The sequence below is a fragment of the Melospiza melodia genome, chromosome 3 (assembly GCF_035770615.1).
Source record: "Melospiza melodia melodia isolate bMelMel2 chromosome 3, bMelMel2.pri, whole genome shotgun sequence".
NCBI classification, from domain to species: Eukaryota; Metazoa; Chordata; class Aves; order Passeriformes; family Passerellidae; genus Melospiza; species Melospiza melodia.
In genome coordinates this window covers 48,278,243-48,304,330 of record NC_086196.1, presented here as the reverse complement: position 1 = coordinate 48,304,330, position 26,088 = coordinate 48,278,243, and the positions used below count along the sequence as shown (strand labels likewise).

Sequence of the window (26,088 nt, the reverse complement as noted above, 5' to 3'; positions counted from 1 at the left end):
TCCCTATGTGCTTCATCCCTTAATAGAGCAGATATTAAAAATTAAGATTTTAGTTTCATCAGCTTGTTCACCCTGACTTATTGCATCATAAAAGCCATTCGATACAGATTTCTCTCATTTAGCCTCTGTTACTGCTTTATAAAAAGATAATGCAGAACAGGCCATGGCTTTCATATCATTGTAAAGGTGAGAAGGTAACAATTCATTACTGGATATTAAATGAGTCATACCATATTTACTTTTGAAGAACTCTGCCTAGAGAACAATTAGTAACCATTCAAGTTTCTGAGTGTTACACTATGTGGGACAAAACTCTGAGAAACTGATACTATTTCAGAACAGAAGTTAACAAAAACTAATTACATGCACATCAATTTTCCAGAAAGGTCATTTGGTTTGTTCATAATATAGTATGTAAAGTGGCTTTGAGTATGCATCTGCATTTTCTTTTTTCTAATTTCTCTGACAAGATTTTTCTTCACAGAAGTGTTCCGCACTTCAGCACTTGTAACTCATCCAAGATAAAAGCACTTCACAAACAAGTCCTCTTTCATCTGGCTTAATTCTTGTCTCCCCCTTCCCCCTGCCCATCCTGCCACCACCTTTGTCTACTGACAGTCTTCCTTTCATTTATGTGAATGCCAATCTTTTCTTCTCTCTGCCCCTCAAAAAATGTGCCACCCTTTTGTCAAAAGCTTCACTTCATCGTCTTGCACTCTGACTCCCTCAACACTTTTTAAATCATTTACAACCTGTCTAGCTTGGAATCCATTTTGAACCTGTGAATTTACTGCCCATTCCTTGCTTAGTTGTGGGTCTTTTTTTTTCCTCTTCCATCACAGATCCAGATTCTTCTCTTCCTTGCCTTTTAAGCATTTTTTTTACAGCTAATATATTCTCAGTTTCTATTGTATTGTGACCAGCACTGTACTGGATCCTCTTTTGAGTCCCTTTTAAAGGGTTACAGGAGGAAGGAGCAGCAGCACCGTGCTTATTTCCTGATGTTCAGATATAGTTAGAAAGCAGAGGAAGTATGATTTCAAGAACAAGAATTGAGCTGTAACAGTTTTTTAAACAAAGAAGCAGACTTTTTCTTTTCTTTTAGTAAAAGCAAGATCTAACTATAATTCATAATACAGAAAGGACAGAGACAGGTATTTTGGAGTTCTCCCACAAAACCAGGGATTTCATCCACGTTGCACAAGCCAGTACTAAATGCAGACTATCAAAGTTGATCACAAAGTAGAAACAGTTTATCTGAATAATGGTTAAAGCCAAGATAATTACTATGCTGACAAGAGTATCCTGGCAGTTTGCAGACTGAACATATCCTAAAAGAAAGGGCTATAAGGCTAGGAGAAGGGCATAAGACATCCTTCTTTATGCTGAAAAACTAAACATCAGAAGGTCTCTATTTAAGAAGTAAATAAATGTGCATACAATAAGAAAGGCCTCAAGACACACTTGAAGACAGTTGAATCTAGAAGAGAGTCAGAAGCCTCAATAATAAAACTTTCTCTTTTGGAGTCGTCTTTTAGGAAATAATTATTTCCACTCTGAGTATCAGTATTTCCAGTGCATTCACTGGATATAAATGACATCTTTTCCTCCTGCTTATTAAGAAAGTTTGGGTTGGAGAAGTTAACTTACATGCTATTTTATATGACCATTCATTAAATCACTTAATGAACTCAGACAGTTATTGCACAACCATACATAACCCACTGATTTGCCCTGAGAGAGCAAAAATAACAGGCTTGATTTCAATAAGGGCTTTCAAGATTCTCTGGAATACCTAGGTCTCTCCATAAAGAAGAAGGAGAACAAACTATAATCTTTAATAAACAACTTAAATCTGATACATGGATACTTCAGAACAGTTGCATTAGAAAAATTTACCTTTTCCATAGAAGAACTTGCGGTAATAATATGCTCCAAGATCAATGTGTTCTATGATGTAACGCTTCACTTTCTCTCTGTGAATGGACTGGTTTTCCCTTGGTACTTCCAGTACTGAAACACCAGCATTTGTGCAATGGGAACTCAGAGAGGATTCAAAAGAACAACTTTCACCTGAAGAAAAAGATGCTGAATTTGCCCTAGAAAGTGCGATCCGTCTATCTCCTTCCCCACCAGTTTCATTCCTGAAGTAAGGGCAACTCAATACTAAATCATTGCTTTTCCCATCGCCCTCATCAGCATCTAAATTCTCTTTTGAATTGAGGTCCTCTTTGCTTCCCAAAGGAGATTCACAGTTTCCAGTCTGGCCTGCTGGCATCTGAGTCTGTGACGCAGCTGAGGCTCCAGTGGTGATATTTTTTCTTTTTCCTACATTTACTCTGGTAGCCATTGCTTCATTTATGTTAAACAAAACGCTCTGAACATCATAATGTGCAAAACATTTCTGACAGTTCCAAGAACGAACATTTCTGTCAAGTCTATCATCCAGGTCTGATGAAAACTTAAAAGTTTCGTGCTCACTTTTAACTGTTCGCAATTTTCTAAACAAAGATGTTTCTACTGCTTCTGATTTAAGTCTCCTCTTGAAAGATTTCTCCCTGTCTCGACCAATAAGTAGGGCACTATCCATATAATCCAACCCAGAAATCCTGACAAATTCTCCCCTGGAAATCTGTGCAGCAGCATGTAGACTCGGAGAAACCGTAGGATCACAGTGGAAAAACTCAGAAAATCCAAAAGGAGCAAGGGTTTTATGTTCAAAATTTTCCACTCTGTATCCTCTCAGCATTGCAAAAAAATTTTCTCCAGACAAGCCTTGTCTATCAATTGAAGAAGTACTGCCATATTCTCTGTGAAGAGCTGCTCCAGTATTTGGGTTAACAGCATTTTGGTCTAACACATCTTCAGCATCAATATCACTTATTGTCACATCACTGTTGCTCCTTTGCCTTATGGGATGAAGACCCCTTTGAGGTGAATGAACAAAAAGATCTCCAATTGAATATTTTCCCTCTGTAAATTCCAGTTCTAGCTCTTCTTGCTGTTCATCACTTTGGTCGTTTTGTCCATTTGGAAGTACGGAGCCAACACCTTCATAACTGGCTGGAGGTCTGTTTTCCCAAGCAGCTTTACTCAGCTCCTTAGAACAATCCTTTTTGGGAGGCCATTCAGATACCCTTGCTCGAACACCCATTTTAGGCACGGCTGGTGTACCATTTGTTTGATTATTTTCAGCTTTGCTAGAGGCATTTGAAGGAACAGGAGGACCCATGCTACCGTTCAAGGCTTTAAGTTTCCTAGCGAAATAATCGTCAGATTGCATGCTTCTTGAAGACTCCCTGAACTTGGAGGAAGTTCTGCTAATCTTGTGCTTATCTTCTTGCAAAGACCTTTGATCACTCATGTCCAGTCAGTGGGAGGGGAACCACTACTATTGCATAAATTTACTGTTACATTTGTTATTACATATCGTCTTTTATGGGCCAATAAACTGTGATATAAAAATACTGTTACAGTCTTCCCACAGGTGCAGGCAGGGACCTCAGTGTACCATTTTTGCACAATTTCTATCAGGAGAGCAATCTGAAAACATTTCCTTCAGTTCAGATGCATTCAGTTCAGTATTAGTCCAGAAAAATTTCTTAAATCTGTTCATAAGGAAAAGGAAAAAAAAAGTGTTAAAATGTTTATACTCAATAACAGTAAGTTTTCACTGTTTCTTGTATACACATAACACCCCATGAAACTGGATGGACCTAAAGTGACTTGCTTTGTATTATTTTGTATCCTTGGACTCCTTAAAACCCAGCAAATGTAGTAATTCCAAGTTTTTCACACAATTCCACAGGATGTGAGCAGCTTGAACCTGCATCTCCCATGGGCTCTCCAGTACATGCACAAGCAGAATAGTCACAGACAATTCTCTCTGCATTCCCTGCAATGCTGACAGCAACTCAGATGCCTACTCTCCATCTGATCACTGGGGTTTGTTTACATAATATCTAAGATGCTCTTTTCCAAACTTTCCTGAAAATGGTTAATGCACACAGGAGTGATGGGGCAAGACTGGTAGAAAACGTAAGTAAAATACATGGAGCAGATAGGACCTTATAAAGAGAGATGTGTTTTGCCCCATTTAAAAAACATTTAAAGATAAGTAATTGTACCACTATGATTAAGTCAGTGAATTAATGTATTTCGTTTCCTTCCCCTTCTCTCTTCCCAAAAGGGAGGTTTACTTACATTCCTTTCTTTGGAGTGCAAACCATTATTTAGCTGTGTAAAAAAGTTACAGTTGTTTCTGTTATATTATATTCCTCTGGTTGGAAACCCAGACTATTAACCCCGTTATTGTGATAAAGAACATGTCTCTTTTCTTCTGTAAATAAGAAAAGATATCAGGCTCTATTGATAAGCCCCAATTTGATTACAAAATTGGAACTGTCAGGATATAAAAATACTCTTCAATAGTCCATGACTCATGCTGTGAAGATTCATATGCAGGCACAGTCCATCCATTAATCCATTGCATAAAAGCAGATTAAAGCCACAGACAAGACAGAATGCTGTGTACTTCTTCAGATTTTATTCCTTGAACAAAAATGCCAACATAACAATCTTTTAAGATGCTGCAAATAAGGACAATATGCATTTACCAGAGACTAAAAAGAAGTCAGGTTAAATTAGCTTGGAATACGAATTCTCCCTTGATTTCAATTACGAGATGAGGTAGCAAGAGGAGTTCAGAAGATGAGTGGTTTTTCTCCTATATTTAATTCCTATTAAAATTCCTTGGAGGATGGGGAGGAAGAATGAGACGAGGGACAAGGGAATAATATAAATTAAAATGTGACACCTTACTTTTTTCTGCTTGTCAGAAATCAACTGAAATTGTGTTTGATATGGCAAACTTTAGAAGACTTCTGCAGTATTGAGGTAACAAACACAAGTTATCTTTCAGCACTCCCATAATGGCTATGGTTTCTATGTGACCAGTCGTAGGAATTGCTGACAGTTTCAATGACAACGTATCTCTGCAGCCTACTTTCACTCCATAGAAATTCCTTGCTGGCCAATGAAGACAATTAAATTGGTTCCTTACAGAAGTCCAAAAGATTACTTAAACAACTGATATATTCAGAGAAACAGCACTTGAAAAAAAAAGAGTGGTAAGTAAGATTTTTAAACACTGACTTATGAAAATACTATACAAAAAGAAAAATAGTGGTCAAAGAATCATAGAATGGTTTGGGTTTCAAGGGACCTTAAAGATCATCTAGTCCCAACTCCCTGGCACGTACACTTTCCACTAGACCAGGTTGCTCAGAGCCCCATTCAACCTGGCCTTGAACACTTCCAGGGATGGGAGATCCACAGCTTCCCTGGACAACCTGTTGCAGTGCCTCACCACCCTCAATAATGAAGAATTTCCTCCTAATATCTGGTCTCTTTCAGTTTAAGACAGTTAATCATCATCCAGCCACTACATGCCCTGTAGAAGTCCCTTTCCAGCTCTCTCGTAGGCCCTTTTTAGGTACTGGAAGGCCAGAATTAGGCCTCCTTGGAGCCATCTCTTCTCCAGGCTGAACAACCCCAACTCCCTCACAGTCTTTCCTCACAAGAGATGTTCCACTCCCCTGATCATCTTCATGGCCTCCTCTGGACTCACTTCAACAGGTCCATGTCCTTCCTGTGCCAGGTATCCCAGAGCTGGATGCAGGGTTCCAGGTGGGCTCTCACCAGAGCACAGCAGAGGGGCAGAATCCCCTCCCTCACCTGCTGCCCACGCTGCTTTGAATGCAGCCCAGGACGTGTTTGGCTTTCTGAGCTGCAAGCACACACTGCTGGGTCATGTCCAGCTTTTCCTTCACCAATAACCCACAGAGTTCTTTGCAGGACTGCTCTCAGATATGTCAGTATGCTCAACATTTTTGGAGCACACGTAATACTGCAAAGTTAAAATAAAAGAAAGTTCCTTGCAAATTAACATGAACAGCTGACAGCTTTTTAATCACTTCTTAGACTGTTCTTTATACCATCATAGAAGTGGAAGAAACCTTTGCTATATAAAAACCCTGAAGGAAAACTAAACTATTCCAGAATCATCTTTTCTATTTCTGCCAGAATACAGAAGAGTGAGAACACACAGTAAGTTTAATTTCACACACCGGGAAAGATATTTAACTTCTTATTAAAGGTTAATACAATTTTCTTTGAAATGATGGTGAATTATATCTTGTAGCCTCCCTGCCCTTTTCTACATAAAAACCATTCATACAAGTCATTAGTTTATGCATTTTAAAATTTTTAAAAATCTCTGAATAATAGGAAAAAAGACATATAAGGTAAGAAAAGGCTGTCTTGCAAAAAGTCCATTCTTTTCTTCTCTTGTGTTAGCCTTTTTCCTGTCATAAGCATTTGCAGTGTAGCATTTTTCTATCAATCATAAGCATTTGCAAAAGTAGTGAATTGGACCAGGAGTATAAGGAAGGTTGAATTGAAACTGGAGATGAGGTGGTGGGAGGCAGAAGGAAAGAGCTATAGATGGACACTACCAGCTCACTTATTTTAAATCCAAATCCACAATGTGATTTAATGTTTGACCTCACAAACATCTGCATTTGTGAAAGGCATCAGAGCCTGAAGGCCACAGGGAAGCAAGACTTTTTTTTGTTTGTTCTGCGGTAGTGGTGGTAGCTTAAATACTTGATGAAGTATGGCCTGAATATTTTAACACAGGTACATTGCAAAAGACAGTACTTTAATAGAGAATTAGAGAATTCATTTTCTCTACAGTGCAAAGCTGGTGTGACAGAAGACTAAAGAAATGCCTCTTTGGAAATGAAGGTTGATATTTTATTATAAAAAATGAAGTAATGTTTGAAGAAATGATGCAATATATTTAAGACATATTGTTAATTTTTTTTTTCTTAATCTGAAATTGGCCTAATTGAAAAAAAAAAAAGTCTGCCTGTTTTTTAACATGACAGACCCTTTCTGTAAATTCCTATAACTCAGTACAGTAGTATGTTGTGTGGCTGACAGCTGACTTATGCTCATGGATGGCACTATAGTCTCATGTTATCTGTTGTTAAGGACTCTCTTTCCACAGTAAGAATTTACCAACTTGCAAATATTGCACTGGTGTTAACACTATTTATGTAAACGCTTCTTCTTTTTTTTTTTCTTTTTTTTTTTTTTTTTTTTTTTTTTTTTTCTGAATTTAGTGAACTATTACTTCCACAAAGAACGATGTCAGTGTAATCACGAGTACTCTTCTCTTCAGACCTGTACAGCTCTTTTGGTCAAGTTTTTCACTTCCCTCTTTTCATCTCACCCTAGCACTGAAGAATGGAATCAGTGACAGATAAGGTCAAAAAAGAAAAGCTGGATGCCTACCCTGCTGTTGTGCTCCCGCCAACCCTTCCCACTAAGACTGCTGGATGTTATGCAAATAACTTAAGTTCCTTCCACACAGCTACAAAGACTTCCTTCTGAGCTCAATACAGCAGCTGGTTTGTTAGCTACAGTTACAGTTCTTTAACATGGAACAATTCCAAGTTTCCTGGGGACCTGGATACGTGCCCACAAATGTTCCTGTGCCAGTAGCAGAGCAATGAATGAGAACTGTGCTATTGGACTATCCTGTCAAAAGGAGGTTGTTTGGTAACGCTGCCTCATGTCAGCCTTGATAGATGGAAATGAATTATTTAAAAAGTCTTTCTGTGATCATTTTGTTGATCAAGACTTTGGAAATCTGCCCCTATTATTATGTAATGCTATCATCCTAAAAAAGAATGCATAATTTGGATGAAAGCATTAATCTCTACTATTTATCAAGATGACAATTCTATACACCATGACTCTCAAGCTCTACTAATCTTAAAAAAACTGGGAAGTGCAATTTGATAAAACTGGAGTACAGGCAGTAATAACATGCCAAAAGCTGAAGACCTGACATTTAATTTGCATTCAATTGGTTCTACACAGCATTTTCTGTGTCTCCCTCCAGTTAGTTTCCAGTCTTCAGAGAAACACAGAGGGGTGCAGTATTTGGCCAGTACAGCAGAGCAGCAGCTACACAATTGCCACTTCATGGGAATCTGAAATTTGCAAGAAAATTCTGCACATGCTTTCAAATGCAATGAAAAAGAAGACTTCAAGGGACAAATGAACATGGTTCCTAAGCTGCCTGTATTTCCACAAGTTCTAGAAGAGAGAACTCACTGAACAAATGTGTCTCGAGATCTGTCACAAAGATCTGTCACAAAACTAAGATCACCACTGAAAAAAGTAAATAATTTTTGAAGAATTTCAAAATAGAAGAAGCAGCTTTTAAAATTCAAGTTCCAACTTGTGGGGTTTTTTAAAACAGACTACGTTAGCAAGTATTCTTAGATTTACGTACTTTAATATATCTGTTAACAGCATCCATTTCTTAATGATTTCCTTAATATTCATAATAGTTCCTAAAAGAACTATGCAATTTTCAGAAGCAAAGTGACAGCTATGTCTGGTTTCCAAGCAATGTTATTTGTGTGTTCAATTCAGAGAACTCTGATCACACTGAACTGTGATATCACATCACATGACGGTTGATTATGATGTCACACAGGAGACTTATTACTGCAGATAGTAGTACGAAAAAGAAAAATGAAAAATTAATTCTTCATGTTTTTGCCTTTTTTATGCAAATGTCTTTAGAAAACGATGATATTTAAGCATAATTGTCTTTAAATAGAATATTTCTTTCAAAGTTTTCCATAGGGCTCAGTGAATATTAAAGAATAACACTAAACTATAATTGAGCTACTTATTCAGATTGCAGCTGTGGAAAATGGATTGGAAATAATACAATGATCAAATTATGAGCAGAGCTCATGAAAAAAAATGGTTCAAATTATTGTACATCAAATTTACAACTAAAGCTATAACTACTACAGTATAAATGGTTACCTCAGCTATGCATATTTCAGATACTTGATTAATATGCAGATATGGAAAAGAGGCAGAAGAACGATGGGAGGACCCTCATTTGGCAAATAGAAATACAGATGAGCTGCTCTGTAGTGAATATTTGTTGCACACTTCCTTAGCTATGCCATATTTCTTTACATTTATAGTCTCTGTGAGTGAAATTTCAAAGTAGAAAACCGAAAAAATGCCGTTGTTGAAATAACATAGTTACAAAAATGTATCCACAAACAATCACGAGAAGTGGGAGGGAGGGAAGGAGCTATAGCTAAGAGTGACAACAGCCTACATGATTCTCAGCGCTGGTGTAAGACCCTCACTTTTCTTAGCAAACAGTGGAATTGCACTAGTTTTGGACTGGTACAATATTTTGGGTAAAAAAGAAATAAAAAAACATACTCTGTTCTTCAAACATAGTTCCCTCCTCAAACAAAGAAAATGGCAGATGAACATGAATACTGAGAAAGAGATGCAACAGAACTTTGAATTCCACATCTGTTTGGTGCTGTTCAGTGAAAAGTATTTTACTTTTAAGGGAGAGACCTCTCCAGCCATAACTTTCTCCTTCACCAACAGGCTGAGAGAAATCTGATGACCATGTGTAGAGATAATTGTGTAAGGGGTAATAGCAAATAGACCCTTTGAAATGCTAGACTTGTTCATCCTATGGTCAAGATCCCCCAACTGTCATCCTGGCATTTTCGGAGAAAATACTTTAATAAATCTCCCCTTCCAACTGCTAAATACAAAACTCAATACTATGCATCAGTTTGGTTATTTTTAAATATACTGCATCCATTCAGTGAAAAAAAAAAACCAAACAACACAACAAAAAAGGCCATTACAAAAGATGCACTTTTTCAGTGTAACTCATTATACCAAAGAATATCTATCACAAAGTTCCCACAGCTTCCCTTTAGCTTATCTTCTATTACTTTTCTTGAATATGTGGTCCTACATATTTTATCTCAGTTCATGCTTTGTTTAGTTAAAAAACACTGCTTAAGTTTTTCATCCAGCAACCTAGATTATCTTTCAGTGAACATCAGTGTTTCATACAGAGCTGTTACTGACCATAGCCTTACTGTCATTTATTTTAAACCTTGTTAGAAATCACCTTCTGTTACTAAAAACTGCATTTAGATAAATTTGTGACTGTTTCAGCACTGAAATTTCTTAGACTATTAATACCAGTGTTCTGTTGTTCAATTAACACAAGACTTGACAGAGATACATTAAGGCTAATTTGATTTCCAGAACCAATTGGATATCATCCTATTCTTACAGCTCTTATGCAGAGCTCATCTATAAAACTGGAACTGAAGCTGTATCTTATTCAGGTTGAACCATGTAAAGTAGCAGAGTTTAAACAATAGCAAAACTGCCACTGAAAAATACACTGAGAATATTTCATTTGCATTCTTCCAACTCAGTTCAGTTATTTTTAACTGAAATTATGAAACTTAAAATACAGTAAAGCCTGCAACATAAAATAATTAATGAAGTAAAAAGGAAACTTTTAACCAGGAAGTCTTAGACCAAAGAATTGTTCCAGGAAAAGGTTGAAAATATATATATACATCTTATATATATGTAATTGACCACCTATTATTCCAGGGGGAGGGGACATGCACCAAACTCCTCATAGGTTATTATTACTAACTGATACTATTTTTTACAGTCTTTAATAATTGCAAATAGAAGTTATTCAACTTATCGGTCAAATTCTGGTATCAGTGAATTTTTTTTACAATCTCACATATTCTAAACTCTCTTTGTTTTCTTTCATTCTTTCCATACAAGAATCTAGATATCAAAGGGCAGGAATAAGAAAAAAGTACCCAACTTACTGTTTATTAAATAATCTGGCTTCTTTAGAGAGACTAAAAAGACATCCAGAATGTAATTTACACAGAATCATCAAGTCTGACATACTAAGACACTGCTCTACTTTAAAGAATTTAGAGATACTTATGCCTGTTCCTCCAACATTTCACAATAATTGCAATTTCCTCATAAATAGAGTCATCCTTAAAATAGTAGTAAAGCAGAATTTTAATTCTAGTTTCATCTTTGAAAATGAAGAGTCTTCAACACATAATGATACAGATGCCTTATAAACAAGATTCACCCAAAAAATAGAAGTCAGCAGATAAATACAAATAAATTTTGCATAATACTTGATATGTTCAGTGTAGTTCAAGATTTTAGAAAGAGGGAAGCAAAATCTGTTTGCATTACGTGTTCTTTTCCTCAGCCATAGATCCAATTCAGTTATGGAGTTCACATTAGACAAAGCAGGAATTATTCTGAAAGGGTAAGGATGACTCATGTTCAGTTATAATACAGAAACACTGCATTGAAGCAAGTTCCACTCAAAAAGCAAGAACAAAAAAAGTGGTCTTCTCAAACAAGCTGGACAACATCTGAAACTTCAGTGGAAAGAGAATTGTCTATAGGCTCAGAAATTGTCAAAAGTCAAACTGTCAGAGGATTGTTGAATGGGCCCTTCCTGCATGAATGTATGCATTCTCATTTAAATTGCGTAATCCACAAGGCAGGGACCATTCCTTTGTCCACTGTACAGGATGCCAAACATCATGATAACCCACATGGCAAACAACAAGTGGACCAAGTCACTGTCAGAGGCAAAGCTCAGAAAAATAAAGACAGGACTCATGCAGCTTGTTCACATTATTGAAGGACAAAGAAAAGGACAACCAATTGTATGAGCACCTGGATAACAACACCACAAGAGAAATACAGCCCCTGTAAATCACCTAGTAGAAGAGTATACAGAAAGGACTATATTCATATTGTATGTTGAGAAAGAAACATACATGTGCTCCATTTCAAAACAAACTTTTTACCTTTGAGTTGTTAAGAAACATTTGCAAGTACTACAAAAGGTGTATTTTATGCAGTTCTTATCGAATACTGGCAGAAACAAAAAGCAACTCAGCGATTTAGAAAGGTACTGCATTATTTTAAAACAAAGAAAAGAACATATTGTACACCTTTTCCCATAATTAGTCACATCAGAAATTATTTCTTCTAATTCTAGCTCAGTGCACAGAACTGAAATTCCAATTGAAAAGCACTCTGCCTAAGAGCAGGCATAGAGAAAACTAGATGAAAAACCCACAAGAAGCAACCTACTTAACATTAAGAAATGTCCATTTCATAAAAAAAAGTCACACTGTAAGAATTTTTAACAAATTGCTACAGATAGAATGATGGGATTGAAAAATTAGTAGTTAAATAATATCATTATCTGAGTTTTCAATCTTCAACATTTAAGGCTTCATGAATGGAGACAGATTTCCAACTGAAAAATACGCTCAAATAAATTTCTGACAATGCACTAGCACTGTATTTTCTACAGTTTTTTTCTGCAGCTTTTGGGACATATATGTCAGGCTGTTCCCACATAGTGCATACAATTGCTTTTGATTATTCTGAAAAAAATAGGAATTCTGGAGTTGGCAGCTCTTTAGCTATCTGAAGAAATGGGTTTTAATTAGAAGTTGATAGGAAAGTAGAAATGTCCTAACATTTTGACTGTTGTTTCACATTCTGAGGTAGAAATTTGGAAGCAGGTTCAGAAGCTGCACTGAAGTTGAACAAGGAGTCTAGTACTGCAAAAGGAGATATTGTTCAGAAAGAGAGAACAAGATTGCAAGCTTTGGCTTTTCAGAGTCAGTATGTCACAAAAATTTGTGAGCCAATTCCACTTTTCATAGCTCTAGAACAGTGAGGCCCAAAATAAAGCTTTTTCATCCACTCAGTGAAAAGATAAAACAATGCATCTATTAAACAGCTGAGGCTGCCTATTCCACGAAAGAGGTTTCAGATGCTGACACTACTCAAGAAAGCTTTTGAAATGTACAAAGCCATTTTTAGCCAGAACAAGAAAGCTCTTTTACATATTTCCATTATAACTGCATTCACAGTGAAAATGCTGCTCAGGCAGGAGCACTGATCAAGCCTGCCACGCTCACACCAGTGATGCCAGACCTAAGCACTCCCTTGGATTCCACGGTATGACCTTACAGACCCAAACACCGGGCTTGGCTCCAGAGATCACCAAACCCCTCCAAACAGCAAACCACTTACAACATCAATGCTACTTCTACCAGAAATACTCGCTCCAATGGGTACAGCTTTTAAAACAATCTAATTTTTTGAAGCAGAAAGGAAGAGCCTCCCTAAAGCAAAGACACACCCAGTACATCGGTCAATGAATGAGACAGTCAGAGACCTTGCATGAATTTTAGTCATGGCTACACAACAGCTTGAAAACTCACTATTTCAGCCCAAAAACTTCTGCTTTGACACACTGCCATCAGTAAGAATTCTATTATCCAATGGGAGCCAGCATTCCAAAAGGATTTTAGAGGTATAAAATGAAAGGACTAAGTGATAAGTGAAAAAAGGTTAAACTGTCATTCTCCTCATGTTCATGAGAAATATGTATGCCATCCAGCAGATTTCCATACACTTACTCACAGCAGACCTTGATGGCTTAAAATAACCAGATTTTTGCATTTAAACCATATGTAAAAAACATATATATTACAGATAACCTTTCAAACATCCATCAACTGTATAAAACTTTTGGTACCAGGGAATATATGGATATGGTACTTATACTCAGTGCCTAGAAAATTACAATATTTTGCTACTTATACTATTTTATCCAATCTCCTGTTGTAAACAGTAATTTGAGAGAAAACTGCAGTGATTAAAATAAGATGTGAGAAACTTTGCTAAACACACATTTTGGTTATATATCTCCTCATATTTCACCCCCAATATTAAAGATATGTCCGTGTTCTTCTTGAGTTTTCCTGTAGTAACACTTATGATGATACTTGAGTTTTTCTACTAAAGGACTTCAATTTCTATTGGAGTCTATCTATTAGAAAAGGTCACACAAAGCTAACACTAGTCTTTCCAACACATTGCAACACCTGGACTAAGAGGAAATCAGAAAGTGTATAAATACAGTTTTAGAAGTTCAAGTTAGTTCATTTGTAAAGGAAAAAAATCGCTTGAGTCCACTTCACTTCTAAAGCAAAGGAGAATTTGAATAACCTCTCTCATTGCAAAAGTTCACAGCAATGAAAAACACCCAAAACCACTCTCTATGACAGCAGAGAAACACTGCCTGTGACAACTCAAAACATTCCAATGTTCTAGCTAAGAGGTCTTAACTGTTCACTAAGAAGTACAGAAGCACATGCTAAGGAAAAAAGAGAAACAAAGCTGAGATTTCTCTTACGTTTTCAAGAAAGTAAAACAGGAAGTAGGTTTCCTGTCTTGTCATTTGGCAGTAGAGTGGATCTGATACCACAGTTCTGAATTATTTTTAGTCATAATGAAGGAAGTGGTTGATTAAAATAAAATAAGTTTTTAAAAAAAGGAAATGTGAACATGAGACATTGTTTCTTATGGAAACCAGTTCAGTTTGACCCTGATTCTTTATCAACTGGCAGGAATTGTGAGGTAGTACAAACTGATAATAATACTGGCCAGTTTTTCAAACTTTAGCTTCAAGCTGACTGAGGATCTTCAGTTTCAAAAGCCACCACGTAATTTCTCTGGTACTTCTGCATCACTGTAGAGCTCGAAACTGTCCCTTCACATCACTGTGCATCAAGACCTTTTTAAAAAATTTATGTTGTGAGAAGAGAGGTTTAACTTTTTTCTATCCTTCCTCTCAGAAACAAAAGAGCAGGAGTTCCAAACAGAAATCTATGATGGCCATAATGCACTTGATTCATACAGTCTTACTACATTTAAACAATTTTTTTCTTAATTTACACTGCAAATTTGGAAAGCAGGCTTAATAATATTAATATACACTAAATATTTTGGCAGTTACCAAATAATTTGGTAACTTGTGTCCACATGACCTTTCCAAGCACATGCAATTGGACCTGGACCACCTGGCACTGAACAATTCAGCTTGGGCAAACAAGTGCCTCTCTGAGACAGCCACCCTCCAGGCTCGTTGGTTCCACAGCTTTGCACAGTAACAGCTCTTTTTCTGATGAATAGAATCTTTTTACATAATTCCAGATATAAACAGAAGAACAGTAGCTGGAGTGAGGGAGTTGTTAGCAGAATATTGTTCTTCATTTTTCATCAGTCCACTCAAATTTGGCACAACCTGATAGCAATAAAATGTCACTGCCATCTGTTCAGTGATCATTTGAAATCCATCTAGAAACAAATTGCTATTAAGCTAAAAAACTTGTTCTCAATGAGACTAAAGAGGGCTATAATTGAAAATAATTTTGTTAAAGCTTTATATCAACTTTATGGACTCCTTCTGCTTCCCCCTCAAATTAAAAAAAAACAAAACAAAACAAAAAAACCAACAAAAAATAAACAAAAACAAAAACAAACAAACAAAACCAAACAAAAATACAAAAATAGCCAAACCCACCCCAAACAATAAGATTGCATTATCATTGCTCTACAGGTTTACTTCAGTTTACTAAGTTATAGCACATGTCTGAGAACTTTCTGGAGTTGTCCTGCTGAGAAAATATGCTATATATTTTCATTTTAAACAGGAAAAAAAAAAACACCTGTCTTTATAAATACAGTGTGGAAACACATCTTTCAAATATTCTGAGTCAGAGAGGTAAGATCTCAATTTTTCTAGATTGGAAAGAAGACACCTTGTTGTATATATGTATTTTCCAGACAAAGTCATCATCCTGACTGGGGTTAAGGAATGCAGATTCAGAGTTGTATTCTTTTATGTTAGAGACTCATTAGAGAAAATGGCTATAAGCCTTTCTTGATTCTTAGCTGCAAGCCACCATAAGCATGCTGATATCTTCTAAATTTACTGCTTTATGAAAAGGTAAAAATGCTTGAAAATGAAGTCTTGCTTTAAGGTGACTTACTGACATGTTCAATAATCAATAATTTGTCTTTAAACAGATCTCCAAGCACACTAAGAAACAGCACTATTTGGAACCATGAAAAACATAACTGTGGTCCACTTTTGGGAAGCATGGGGAATGCTAGTTTTAAATTCATATTCATCTGGAATGGTTTGCTTTTATAGGGCCAATTTTGTTTTAACTTTTGCTTTTAAAATTCTGGTTACATAACACCCCATCCAATAAATCAGACACTGAATTTTATATTTGATTTATCAAGTTCTGCTCCTTATGTAAATGAAAATGTTCAAATAGGAGGGTATAATTAACTGATCCAAAGTGTTCACACACAGGCATAGTAATGCAGTGTAGGCATTGTAAAAAATCTGCCTCTGAATTTCATTATTGGCTTTGATTTAGCACAAAGTTTCGGGTCAGCCAACAAACTGTATATCATTTATACAGACCACACATTTCTGGAGCTGTGTTTTTACTTGCTGTCAGTGCATATCTCCCTCATTTTGGAACATATTTGCATTATAGAAACTACAGATCTATTTCAAAATCCAAATTTAGAAAGGAACAATCACATTTGCCATGTTTCTGACTGTTAGAAAGCTCATATTAAATTACCAAAGAAACTGCACATTTGACATATAAACTACCTGAATGGCATTCTCTCTCCTTCCCCACACACACTCAACTATTTACCAGTAAAATCCATAGATTCTTTTTCCCCAAAATACACATCATTATCAAATAAATAGTATTTTCTTTATAACCTAAATAACCTTTATTACTGACTGAATATCTGTCAACAAATTATGAATTGCTTACAAAGGATCTCAGCTATTCATGTCAACATTATGTATGATCCTTTACGAAAAATATCCTTACCTAGGGCAATTCATAACGTGAGTGATTTTAAATATTATTCCAGGATCTGCCCAGCTAGTTTTTCTAAACTCAATAAATGTAGATGAAGAAAAAAAAAAAAAAGCCAAGTCTTGAGCAAAAAAACCCAATGCTAATGTCTCATGAACGGCTATTTCAGCACTATTAACCAGGGGTTGTCCCTATTTCACTGGGAAGGTTTTTTTGATGCATATTTATATTTCAAAAACAAATAGCTTGGGTATAGCTTTCTTTCCATTCAAGGATTGTGTACATCTGCATGCCATGTTTGGTGTACAACACCAGCAATTCTTTGCCTCTCATGATGTGGTTCCCATCCATATTTATTCCAGTGTGCTTCTTCACTTCTTCTATTCTCTATTTCCATATACTTGGCACCTTGCATCCACCAAATCATACCCAATTAATGCAATATTTTCCACCTCAATCCACATGTCCATCATCCTCCAGTCAAGGAGCACAAACCAGACAAGTGAATATATGTTAGGCCCATGACATCCTTTGGTTTGGAATGGGAGTGCTCATAGATAACCCCTACTCAGGCACAGCTAGGCAGAATGAAAGCAGGCTAATGAGGTAAACTATGATGCTAGGCAAAGTTGGGATGGTAACGGTTGTCATCAACCATTTATTTAATTTGTAGGCACTCAGAAGCCAGCAGCTTTGCTGATTACCAGTCAAAAGGTCTCACTCCCTCTTCTTTGTGTTTTCCACGCAGAAGCCACAGAGTGGCTTCTGCTCACTGACTGCTAAAACCATCCCCAATCCAAACCCTTGTCCAAAATAGTCTCTTATCAAGGAGTGATCTGCTTGGTCCTGGCAAGTTCAGTCACCTAAACCATCATGAAAGGAAAAGAAGCATCCTCTATCATTGTCTTAATCCAAGACCATTTCTTCCTCTTTTATAAATATCCTTTTCCTTGTCCTTTAGACAGTTTACTAGTCTGACAAATGTCCAGCTTTCCAACACAGCATTTCAGTTCATCAGAATCTAAAAGCAAGTCTTTGCTGTAGCCTTATCTAGAAATATTCACTTTGGTTTCTATTTAATTCTGCCATTTTACTATTCATTCCCTCTCTGAATGTTTGGTCCTCTTTGGTATCACTATTACTCCTCTACTGTCACTTCCTTTATTTCAATATTTTTTTTCTCTTTAGTGTCTTTCTAAAGTTTCATAAATCCTTTCTTTTCTCCCAGGACACATCTTTTTGCTATCCACGTCAGTCAGTTGAGACACTGTACAACAGTAGTTGTATCAGTCACCTCAGTTTCCTTTATCCTCCCCAGCAGACTAGGAAAGCTATGGGATTTCTTTTTAAATGTGCACTATGCTGTATGACTATTTAAATGCTTCTTTTCCTCTGAATAAGAAGGGTCTGTACCTACACTCAACAGTTAATACAATGTGTTGCTCTTAGGTGATAATCCATTCCTCCACCTCTTGTCAAACCAAGGCAAAATAAATATGTACTTCAATATGTTCTTAAAGTCAGCAAATTATCTAGTTCAAACAATAGTCTAGAAAAGATTCCAATAATGAAAACCTTTCAGAGAATACTCTGTCATCAACACTGTCAATTACAAAAATAAGTAAACAAATAAGGTCCTAAAGATCAAAAATTATGTATTTTTAGTAAAGATAAAGTAAGACAAAACCATAAAAAGGAAAACAGAATATATAATAGTCTTTGTGGTACTGTATCATACTTTTTAAAATTGGAATTATTTTTTATAATGTTTTTTCATTTTTCAGCTATTATTTTTAGAGGAAATATAGCAGAAATATATAGCCTTTGCTTTAAAAAATGATTATTAAATACCCTCACAAACTCCTTAAAGCTGCTTGAAAGTGTTAAATTAATATTTGAGTTTAAACACAGGTTGCTACTTAAAAACATCAAAGATATATATCAAAGCCATCAAATAACTCAAACAAAGGGAACATGTATGAGGAAAAAACCCAAAACCATTTGTATCCAGGATAACAAATACCTGTTCTTCAAAGTATTTAATGAATGCCAGAACTTACCTCGAAGCTAAAATGAAAATGCCAGATTATTTTGCCACATCTTCCTTCAAAACTTATTTTCCCTTGGATTACTGGGGCCTCATTTTGTTCCCCATTTATGTCTTCAACATTCACCCTGTTCTTCAGGGTACCCAAAGAACATCTTGTCCAGCTGTTAAAGACTGAGGCAAAGAAGGCATGGAGTACCTCAGCTTTTTCCTCATCCTTTGTCACTGTGTTTTCCCCTACTTGCAACAAAGGCTGGAGAAAAAACCTCAGTGTAAGAGTTATTTTCACATTTGGTTCTCAAACCAGTTGTAAGGAGTATTTGCCAAACCTCTTAATTTTAAATAAAATTTAATAAACCTAGTTTTCCAAGCAGATATCAGCAACATTTGTAACTGAGTTAGAAAAAAGCACATCATTAAACAAACACACAAAAATTGAATTCAATTTGCTGATATACAATTAATTATTCCTACACACACAATGACTCCACTTTTGAATGAGACAGAATTCAATGCATGATGCAAACTTCTTTGCACATAAAAAAGTTGGGTGAAACTACTATAGTAGGATATTGTGCTTAAGCTAAACAAGACAAGCATTATTTCCATTGAACTCTACAGAACCCCAGTGACAGTGTGAAGTAACTGGGGAAAGAGTACACATTAACATAAAAATTCTGAGTCCACTGGAGAAAAGCAGCTTTGTGGAAACTGTAGAACCAAACTACAAATACAGAAAGAATTATCTAATAGTGCTGTACAGTACAACACAGCAAACATCCTCCTACCCTGAAATACTCAGAGAAGGATATAAATTTGAGTTTGACTTGTTTTGATACTGTTAGGGTAGGGGTTTATGTTGGGTCTTTTTGTTTGTGGGTTAGTTGGTTTGCTTTTTTGGGGGGAGGGCTATTTTATTTTTGTTTTAAGAAAAAAAGTTATTTTATTAATTAGAAAAGAGTACAGTCTGTTCAATATACAGCTTGGCTTCCAAGAAATATCCTAAGCTATGCATTCCTGTTTTGTTGCAATATCGTTTAGATTTCAGTAAGAAATAAGCTCTCATGTCTCTATGTAATACCAGAAAGGAAATTAAATCTTAGTGGATTTACAAAATGGAACTTCAGCAATCAATGTGCCAGTGAAATACTGAAACTACCAGGCAACTGGCTACTATGAAGTGGGAAGGCACCGAGAGGAAAGTTTGCCTCCTCACCCTCACCAAATACAGAAACACTTGGAAACTAAATTGTTCACATAATAGGAAAAACAAAATCTTCACAGTTGTAGCTATAATCAACATCTAAAAACTACAGACAAGACAACAGAAGCAGATCCTGGGCAATGGACATGTAGGAGGCACTTTACTGGAAATGTTTGCTTCCAGAGAAGGAATGACTACTACTCGACAGACCACATATGTGGTCAACCAAATGATTTTTTTTAAACATGAATCAGTATCAAAACCAGATGTCTTCTGATTCAATTAATAAGCAGGTTTCATAACAACTGAATAAAGAAAGTATCACGTTACAGAATAAAGCAAGTATGAATGATATACTACAAAGACTCATCCACAGAACACATGCAGACTCTTCTGTCCTGCTTTTGTAGACATTTTTTATAAGGTGATGCAAACTAAACGCACTTTAAAAACCCAACAACTCAGCCCCAATCCATCATATAGACAGACTTCAAAGAGGGTATGCGATACCACTAAAGCCTTTTTCCAGAGCCTCTGTCTTTCCAGTGCTATGAAACAAGGTAATTTGACAATATTCTTAATTTAAACATAAACAGAGAAACATCTGTTTACACCGGGCTTAGCTCTGCTTCTGCTACCTAGAGAAGATGAGTGAAAAAGCATTTTAGTAAAATCTTCACTAAGCAGTATACCCAGCATAGCTGGGCAGTTTCTGGGCTGAACACTTCAAGGAAATACACCATGTCAAAAGGACAAGGTGGTAACAACTGAATCTAAGAAATGGGGGTTGCTGTCTGCATGCAAATGAGCAGGGTTATCAAGGGTTGAAAAGAGACAGGAAGTATATTCTAGTCCAAGCTGACACTTAGAAGTCAGTAACAGTAATTTAAAAAACTAAATCTGTTAGTTAGAAAACCTAATCTGCATGTTAACATTTGAGGCACAGAGCTGGAAGAAGGTGGGGAAAACCTTTTGTCCCCCTCATAACCCATCCATTGATCTTATGGCCAGTACTGAGGTAGGTTAGTATGAGAAACTGTCTTTTCTTGCAAAAGAAAGCTAAACAAATAAATAAATAACCCAACCTAGTTTAGTTAAGATTTTTTCACTCTGCACTACAGTAAAAGACGGAAAAGGAAAAAACGCTAAAATAATTTCAAATCAACCAGAGGAGTAAAGCATTAATACTACATCATCCACTTCACCTTGATGTTCACAAAGAAAAGAGATGAGAGACCAGGAAACCCAAAGCTTCCAACAATGAAATAATTGCTTTAGTACACAGTTCTAGAAGCTCTGCACACAACCTCATAGTACACACACACCTAAAACAATGGAGAACTCTATTTTAGTTTCCTGTGTGAACTTAATAACAAAAAAATACAAGGGCAACAGAAATACAAACATGGAAGGTTCAAGGCAAAAGCAATCCTAATTAAATACACTTGTCAACTATAACATAATTTCAGTACGCAGTTTGTCAATTTTTATATTTTCACAATTACTTCTTTACACAGACACTCTGCTAACACATACACACACACAAAAAATCACTTTAAAAATACCCTTAATTTTAACTCTCTAGCTACACAAAACGTCAATCCCAACAACTCATTCTAGTGGTAATAGGTATATGATAGAGCAAATTTCCTTCCTACTTCATCCAGTAATACCATATTACATCAACTTGAAATCTATCATGGTTACAAATACTAACCCATTTGAGAAAAACAAAGTATTTCAATTGCTTTTTTCTAGTTTAGGAACAGAGTTTCTAAGTCAAACTATATGAAATGCAAAGTAGGAGAGAACCTAAGTTTACATTACTAAAAATACTGTAAATTCTGGCTGCCCTGGAGACAAAGTTAGCTGAAACAAGTTCAGCTGCCATATAATCCACACTCTTCCTCCTGCTCAGACAAAGCTACCAACTGCCAAATGTTATCTAATAATTACCATTTGTAAATTAAAATGGCTGGACTATGCCCTCAGTTTACCTGTCTTTAGACAATAGTTTTGAATTAAACCTGCAGCCCACTCCAACCTTCCAAGTTCTAAAAAGGCTTGCCAAAGAGAACAGAACAGGTAAGAAAACCCTGAAGAAATCTATTTACAGGTGTATTCTAAATTCCAAAAATGCGCAGGAAGAAATTTCTAAACATTCTGCTCTTTAAAAAAAAAATAAAAATCCTACTTTAAGGAAAGATGAAAATAGAGCCAAAAATCAAAGTCACATTCTTTTTATCTGGTTTCTAAATGTGATACAGCAATAACATCAATCCCCAAGTAAGAGAAGTTAAGTAAATATCTGTGAATGGTGATTTGGAGCCAACTGAAAAATAAAGCAAGGCAAAGTAGAAATAGTCTATCTAATCTGTCATTCACCCAAACATAATTAACTGTTATCATCATTAACAATAACAAAGATCACTTTTCTGTAATCTGCAAGAGACAAATCACAAAAGGAAGGATGTCGCATACAGAAATGTCTCAACTTCTCTTTTCTTTTAAGCCGTTAGTATTTAAGCTTAACAAACAGCATATGAAATGGAAATGTGTGCTCCCATCCCTCTTGGAAATAACCCCTTCAAAAATGTTTACAAATTTAGTTCATATTTTTGAGAAAATTTTGCTGCAGTGGACTTTGATCTTCAGCATTTGATGGCATGTAGCCCTGCCCTTCCTGAAGCTGTCCAAAGCAGTTAATGTCACTGGTCTTAACTATGACCAAAAAAAACTTAAGAAATGTCAGGAATAATGTTTTTCTTTTTTATTTGTTTTTCAACTATTATTTCTTTCCATCCATTTCACTTTCTCCTATTTGCAGTAAGCTAAAACAAGAAACTGTATACAAGCAGACACTTGATGAAGCGGAGGACCTGGGAAAAGTTTGTATTCCTCCTTCCCTCTCCTCACAGGCTGCCATGCAAGACAAAGTACGCACTCCATTCACAGGGAAGAATTTGACAAGGCAGCAAATCAGGTTACTAGGCTAAATGGCTGAAATGAGATGGCAAAACAAAAGAAAAAACTTGCAAAAAGAAAAAAGCCTAACAGCTAAGAACTACAAAGTATTTGAATGATATTCACAGCAAATGAATAGCTTTTTAGAGGACCATAAAAGATAACTGAGAGTACTTGTGGGGTTTCTATTTTTGAGACTAGATGCTTCCTCGCCTCTTGCCCCCTCCTCCCCCCTCACTTTGCAAACAGACAGGGCTCAGAGTGTGCTGGTTAATAACCAGACCAGGTCAGCCTGCAAGAGATTATTTTAGGCTGTCTGCATTTTTTTAGATAGGAGTGGATGTGACAGGCTACCCAAGAGAAGATCAAATATTACAAGAGGTCATCTGTATCATATTATCAATATTTTAAGACTAAAATTTACTGAAAACAAAAGCTTAGGCCTTGCATAGACAGGGTAAAAAATATTACAGCACAGCCAATTTCACAAAATTCAAAGCTCTCATAGATTTCTTAGCCAATCAATTTTGACCCTGAATAATGCTTATAAAACCTCATTAAATCTTCTCCCCTCTTAATTAACTGAGCCTGAAAAATATTCTGAGTCTATTGCCCTGCTACCTAAGCTCACTAACCAAGGAATGAACGACCTGAGCATTTTCCCTACAACTTGATTAAGAAAGAGCTGCAGGTGACCTTGACTTCAACTTTTAATTAATGGAATTTATCAATGTGTTCCAGCATTTTTTCTGCTCACAAAATATACATCAGCTTCTTCCCTTCGCCCACGTTCCCAGAATCACACAGAGTCTCTGAGGTAGGAAGAGACCACTGGAGATTTTCTGCCACAACCCCCTGCTCACATTGGGTCAGATAGATTAGCTAGAAACCATTAGATAGAAACCATGTCCAGACAGGTTTTAAATATCTTCAAGGATGAAGACAACCTCTCCTGTAAAACAGTTACAGAGCCCAACTACTCTCAGAAGCCTTTCCTTATGTTCAGATAGAATTTCATGTATTTCAAATTACACTCACGGCCTCTTATCCTGCCACTGGGCACCACTGAAAAGAGCCTGGCCCCATCCTCTATTCACTCTCCTCCAAGAATTTATACACTGATGAGATCCCCTTGAGCCTTCTCTAGGCCAAACTGTTCCAGCTCACTCAGCATCTCACTGTATGAAAAACGCTCCAGTCTTTTAACCTCCTCTGTGGCCTGCACTGGATGCTCTCCAAAACGTCCTTATCTCTCTTGTACCAGGAAACCCAGAACTGCACACAATATTCCAGGTGTGGCCTCACCAGCGCTGCCACAAGGACACTTTGCTGGCTCGTGTCCTGCTCGCTGTCCTCCCAGACCTCCAGGTCCTTTTCTGCAGGGCTGTTTGCAGGTGGCTGACCTCCAGTACGTGCTGGCTTTTGGGGTCATTTCTCTGCAGGAACTGACATTGTCCTTTTTTGAATTAGGAATGTTCTTCTCTGCCCACTCTTCATCTTGTTGAGGTCCCTCTGGATGGCAGCCCAGCAACCTGGGCTATCAAACACTCCTGGTTTTGCATCATCAGGAAACTTGCAGAGGGTGTGCTCAGTCCCAGCACAGGGTCACTGAACAAAGACATTAAACAGTGTTGAACCCAGTACCAGTCCCCAGGGTACACCACTGGCCTCCCACTGGAGCTAGTGCTGCTGATCAAAATCATGTAAATCTGGCAGTTCAGCCAGCTTTCAGTCTATTTCACTGTCCCTCTATCAAGGTCATCTCCCCTCATCCACCCAGCCAGTCATTCATCATAGAAGGGTATCAGGTGGGTTAAGCAGGATTTTCCATGCTTCAATTCATGCTCACTACTCCCAGCCATTCATGCATCTGGAAATACCTTCCAAGATGACTTGTCCTCTCACCCTCACAGACACAAGCAAGGCTCATTTGTCTGTACTTCCCCAGACTCTCCGTATACTTTTCTCCAGTCCTCAGTAACCTCTCCAAATTGCATGACCTTTTGAAGAAATCGAGTGCTCTCACACTGCTATCAGTCAGCTCCATAAGTGCATTCTACCAAGTCCCATAGGCTTCTTTATGCTCAGTTTGTTTAAATATCCCTTAATTTAATAACTCTCCACTGAGGGTAAGTCCTCCTTGCTCCACACTGTCTGGGATTTCAGAAGGCCAGTCTTACCAGGGAAGACTGAAATGGAAACTGTGTTGAACACTTCAGTCTTTTCTGTGTCTGTTGTAGATCCCCTACCCCAGTACCAGTGGGCTCACATCTTCCCTAGCATCCTTCCACTCCTTATGTACTTGCTACAGGTTTTTTATTGCCTTTCACATCCTTCACCAACTTTAATTCCAGAATGGTTTTGGCTGTCCCTGAACCATTTTCAAGTTCTTGAATTTTTTCATTTTTTGTTTTCCTATGTTCTTCCATGTTCTATTCCTCCAATTTTCTCTGAGAATTCTCTCCTTCACATATGCATAACTCTTTTTTCCAACTTTATCACTTAACCTGCACAGTTCTAGTAGTAACCAAAAACAAGCTCATAGGATATATTTTTGACCCATTTTGCAGTTTATCTTCAAAAGTATTTGCATTAATTCTTAATTATTTCAAATATTTTATTAGAAGTCTTCTTCTGCATGAGCCAGAAACAAAGGATTTCAATTAAGATAATTTACTATTAAGCTTTCACTTTGTATAAAACAATAATACCACAGCATTTTACTGAAATAAATTAGATTACATTATTTAAGGAATCAGGATGGTTTGCATCCTTTCCTCCCTCCCTCCCTCCCTCCCACCCACCCAACAACTTCCTTTCAACTCTTTTTATTTGTTTATTAAGCCATTTTTTCGGGTTTTATACATCTGTTTAGTTAGAACTAGTGGCACATCAGCCTCTTCCTCAAAGAAAAAAATAAATACTACTTTTGCTGAGGGCTAGAGAAAGAAAGATTAACACTAGCTTCTCCCATTTTTTTTAAATTAGCCATCTCTTTCCCTTCTAAGACTCATCACTCTTCAGTCAGTTCTTGATGCTAACTATCCTTACCAACCTGCCAACTGTCCTTCTTTTTTCCCCCTATTCTCTCTCCAAAACAGCTAACCCAAAATGCATGTTAGTAAGCTCTTCCATTTTATTAACATGCATGT

General features: G+C 36.8%; 1 protein-coding gene across 3 annotated transcripts in view; it reads right to left on the bottom strand.

The window, feature by feature from the left end:
• Window positions 1-26,088, bottom strand: part of SIPA1L2 (signal induced proliferation associated 1 like 2) — a 125,553-nt gene that overhangs the window by 69,139 nt on the left and 30,326 nt on the right. For all 3 annotated transcript variants that reach the window (XM_063151631.1, XM_063151633.1, XM_063151632.1), the window contains exon 3: window positions 1,900-3,608. In XM_063151631.1, the coding sequence (XP_063007701.1) occupies window positions 1,900-3,364 (1,465 nt within the window). In that variant the 5' untranslated portion in view covers window positions 3,365-3,608. The remainder of the gene's footprint in view (window positions 1-1,899; window positions 3,609-26,088) is intronic.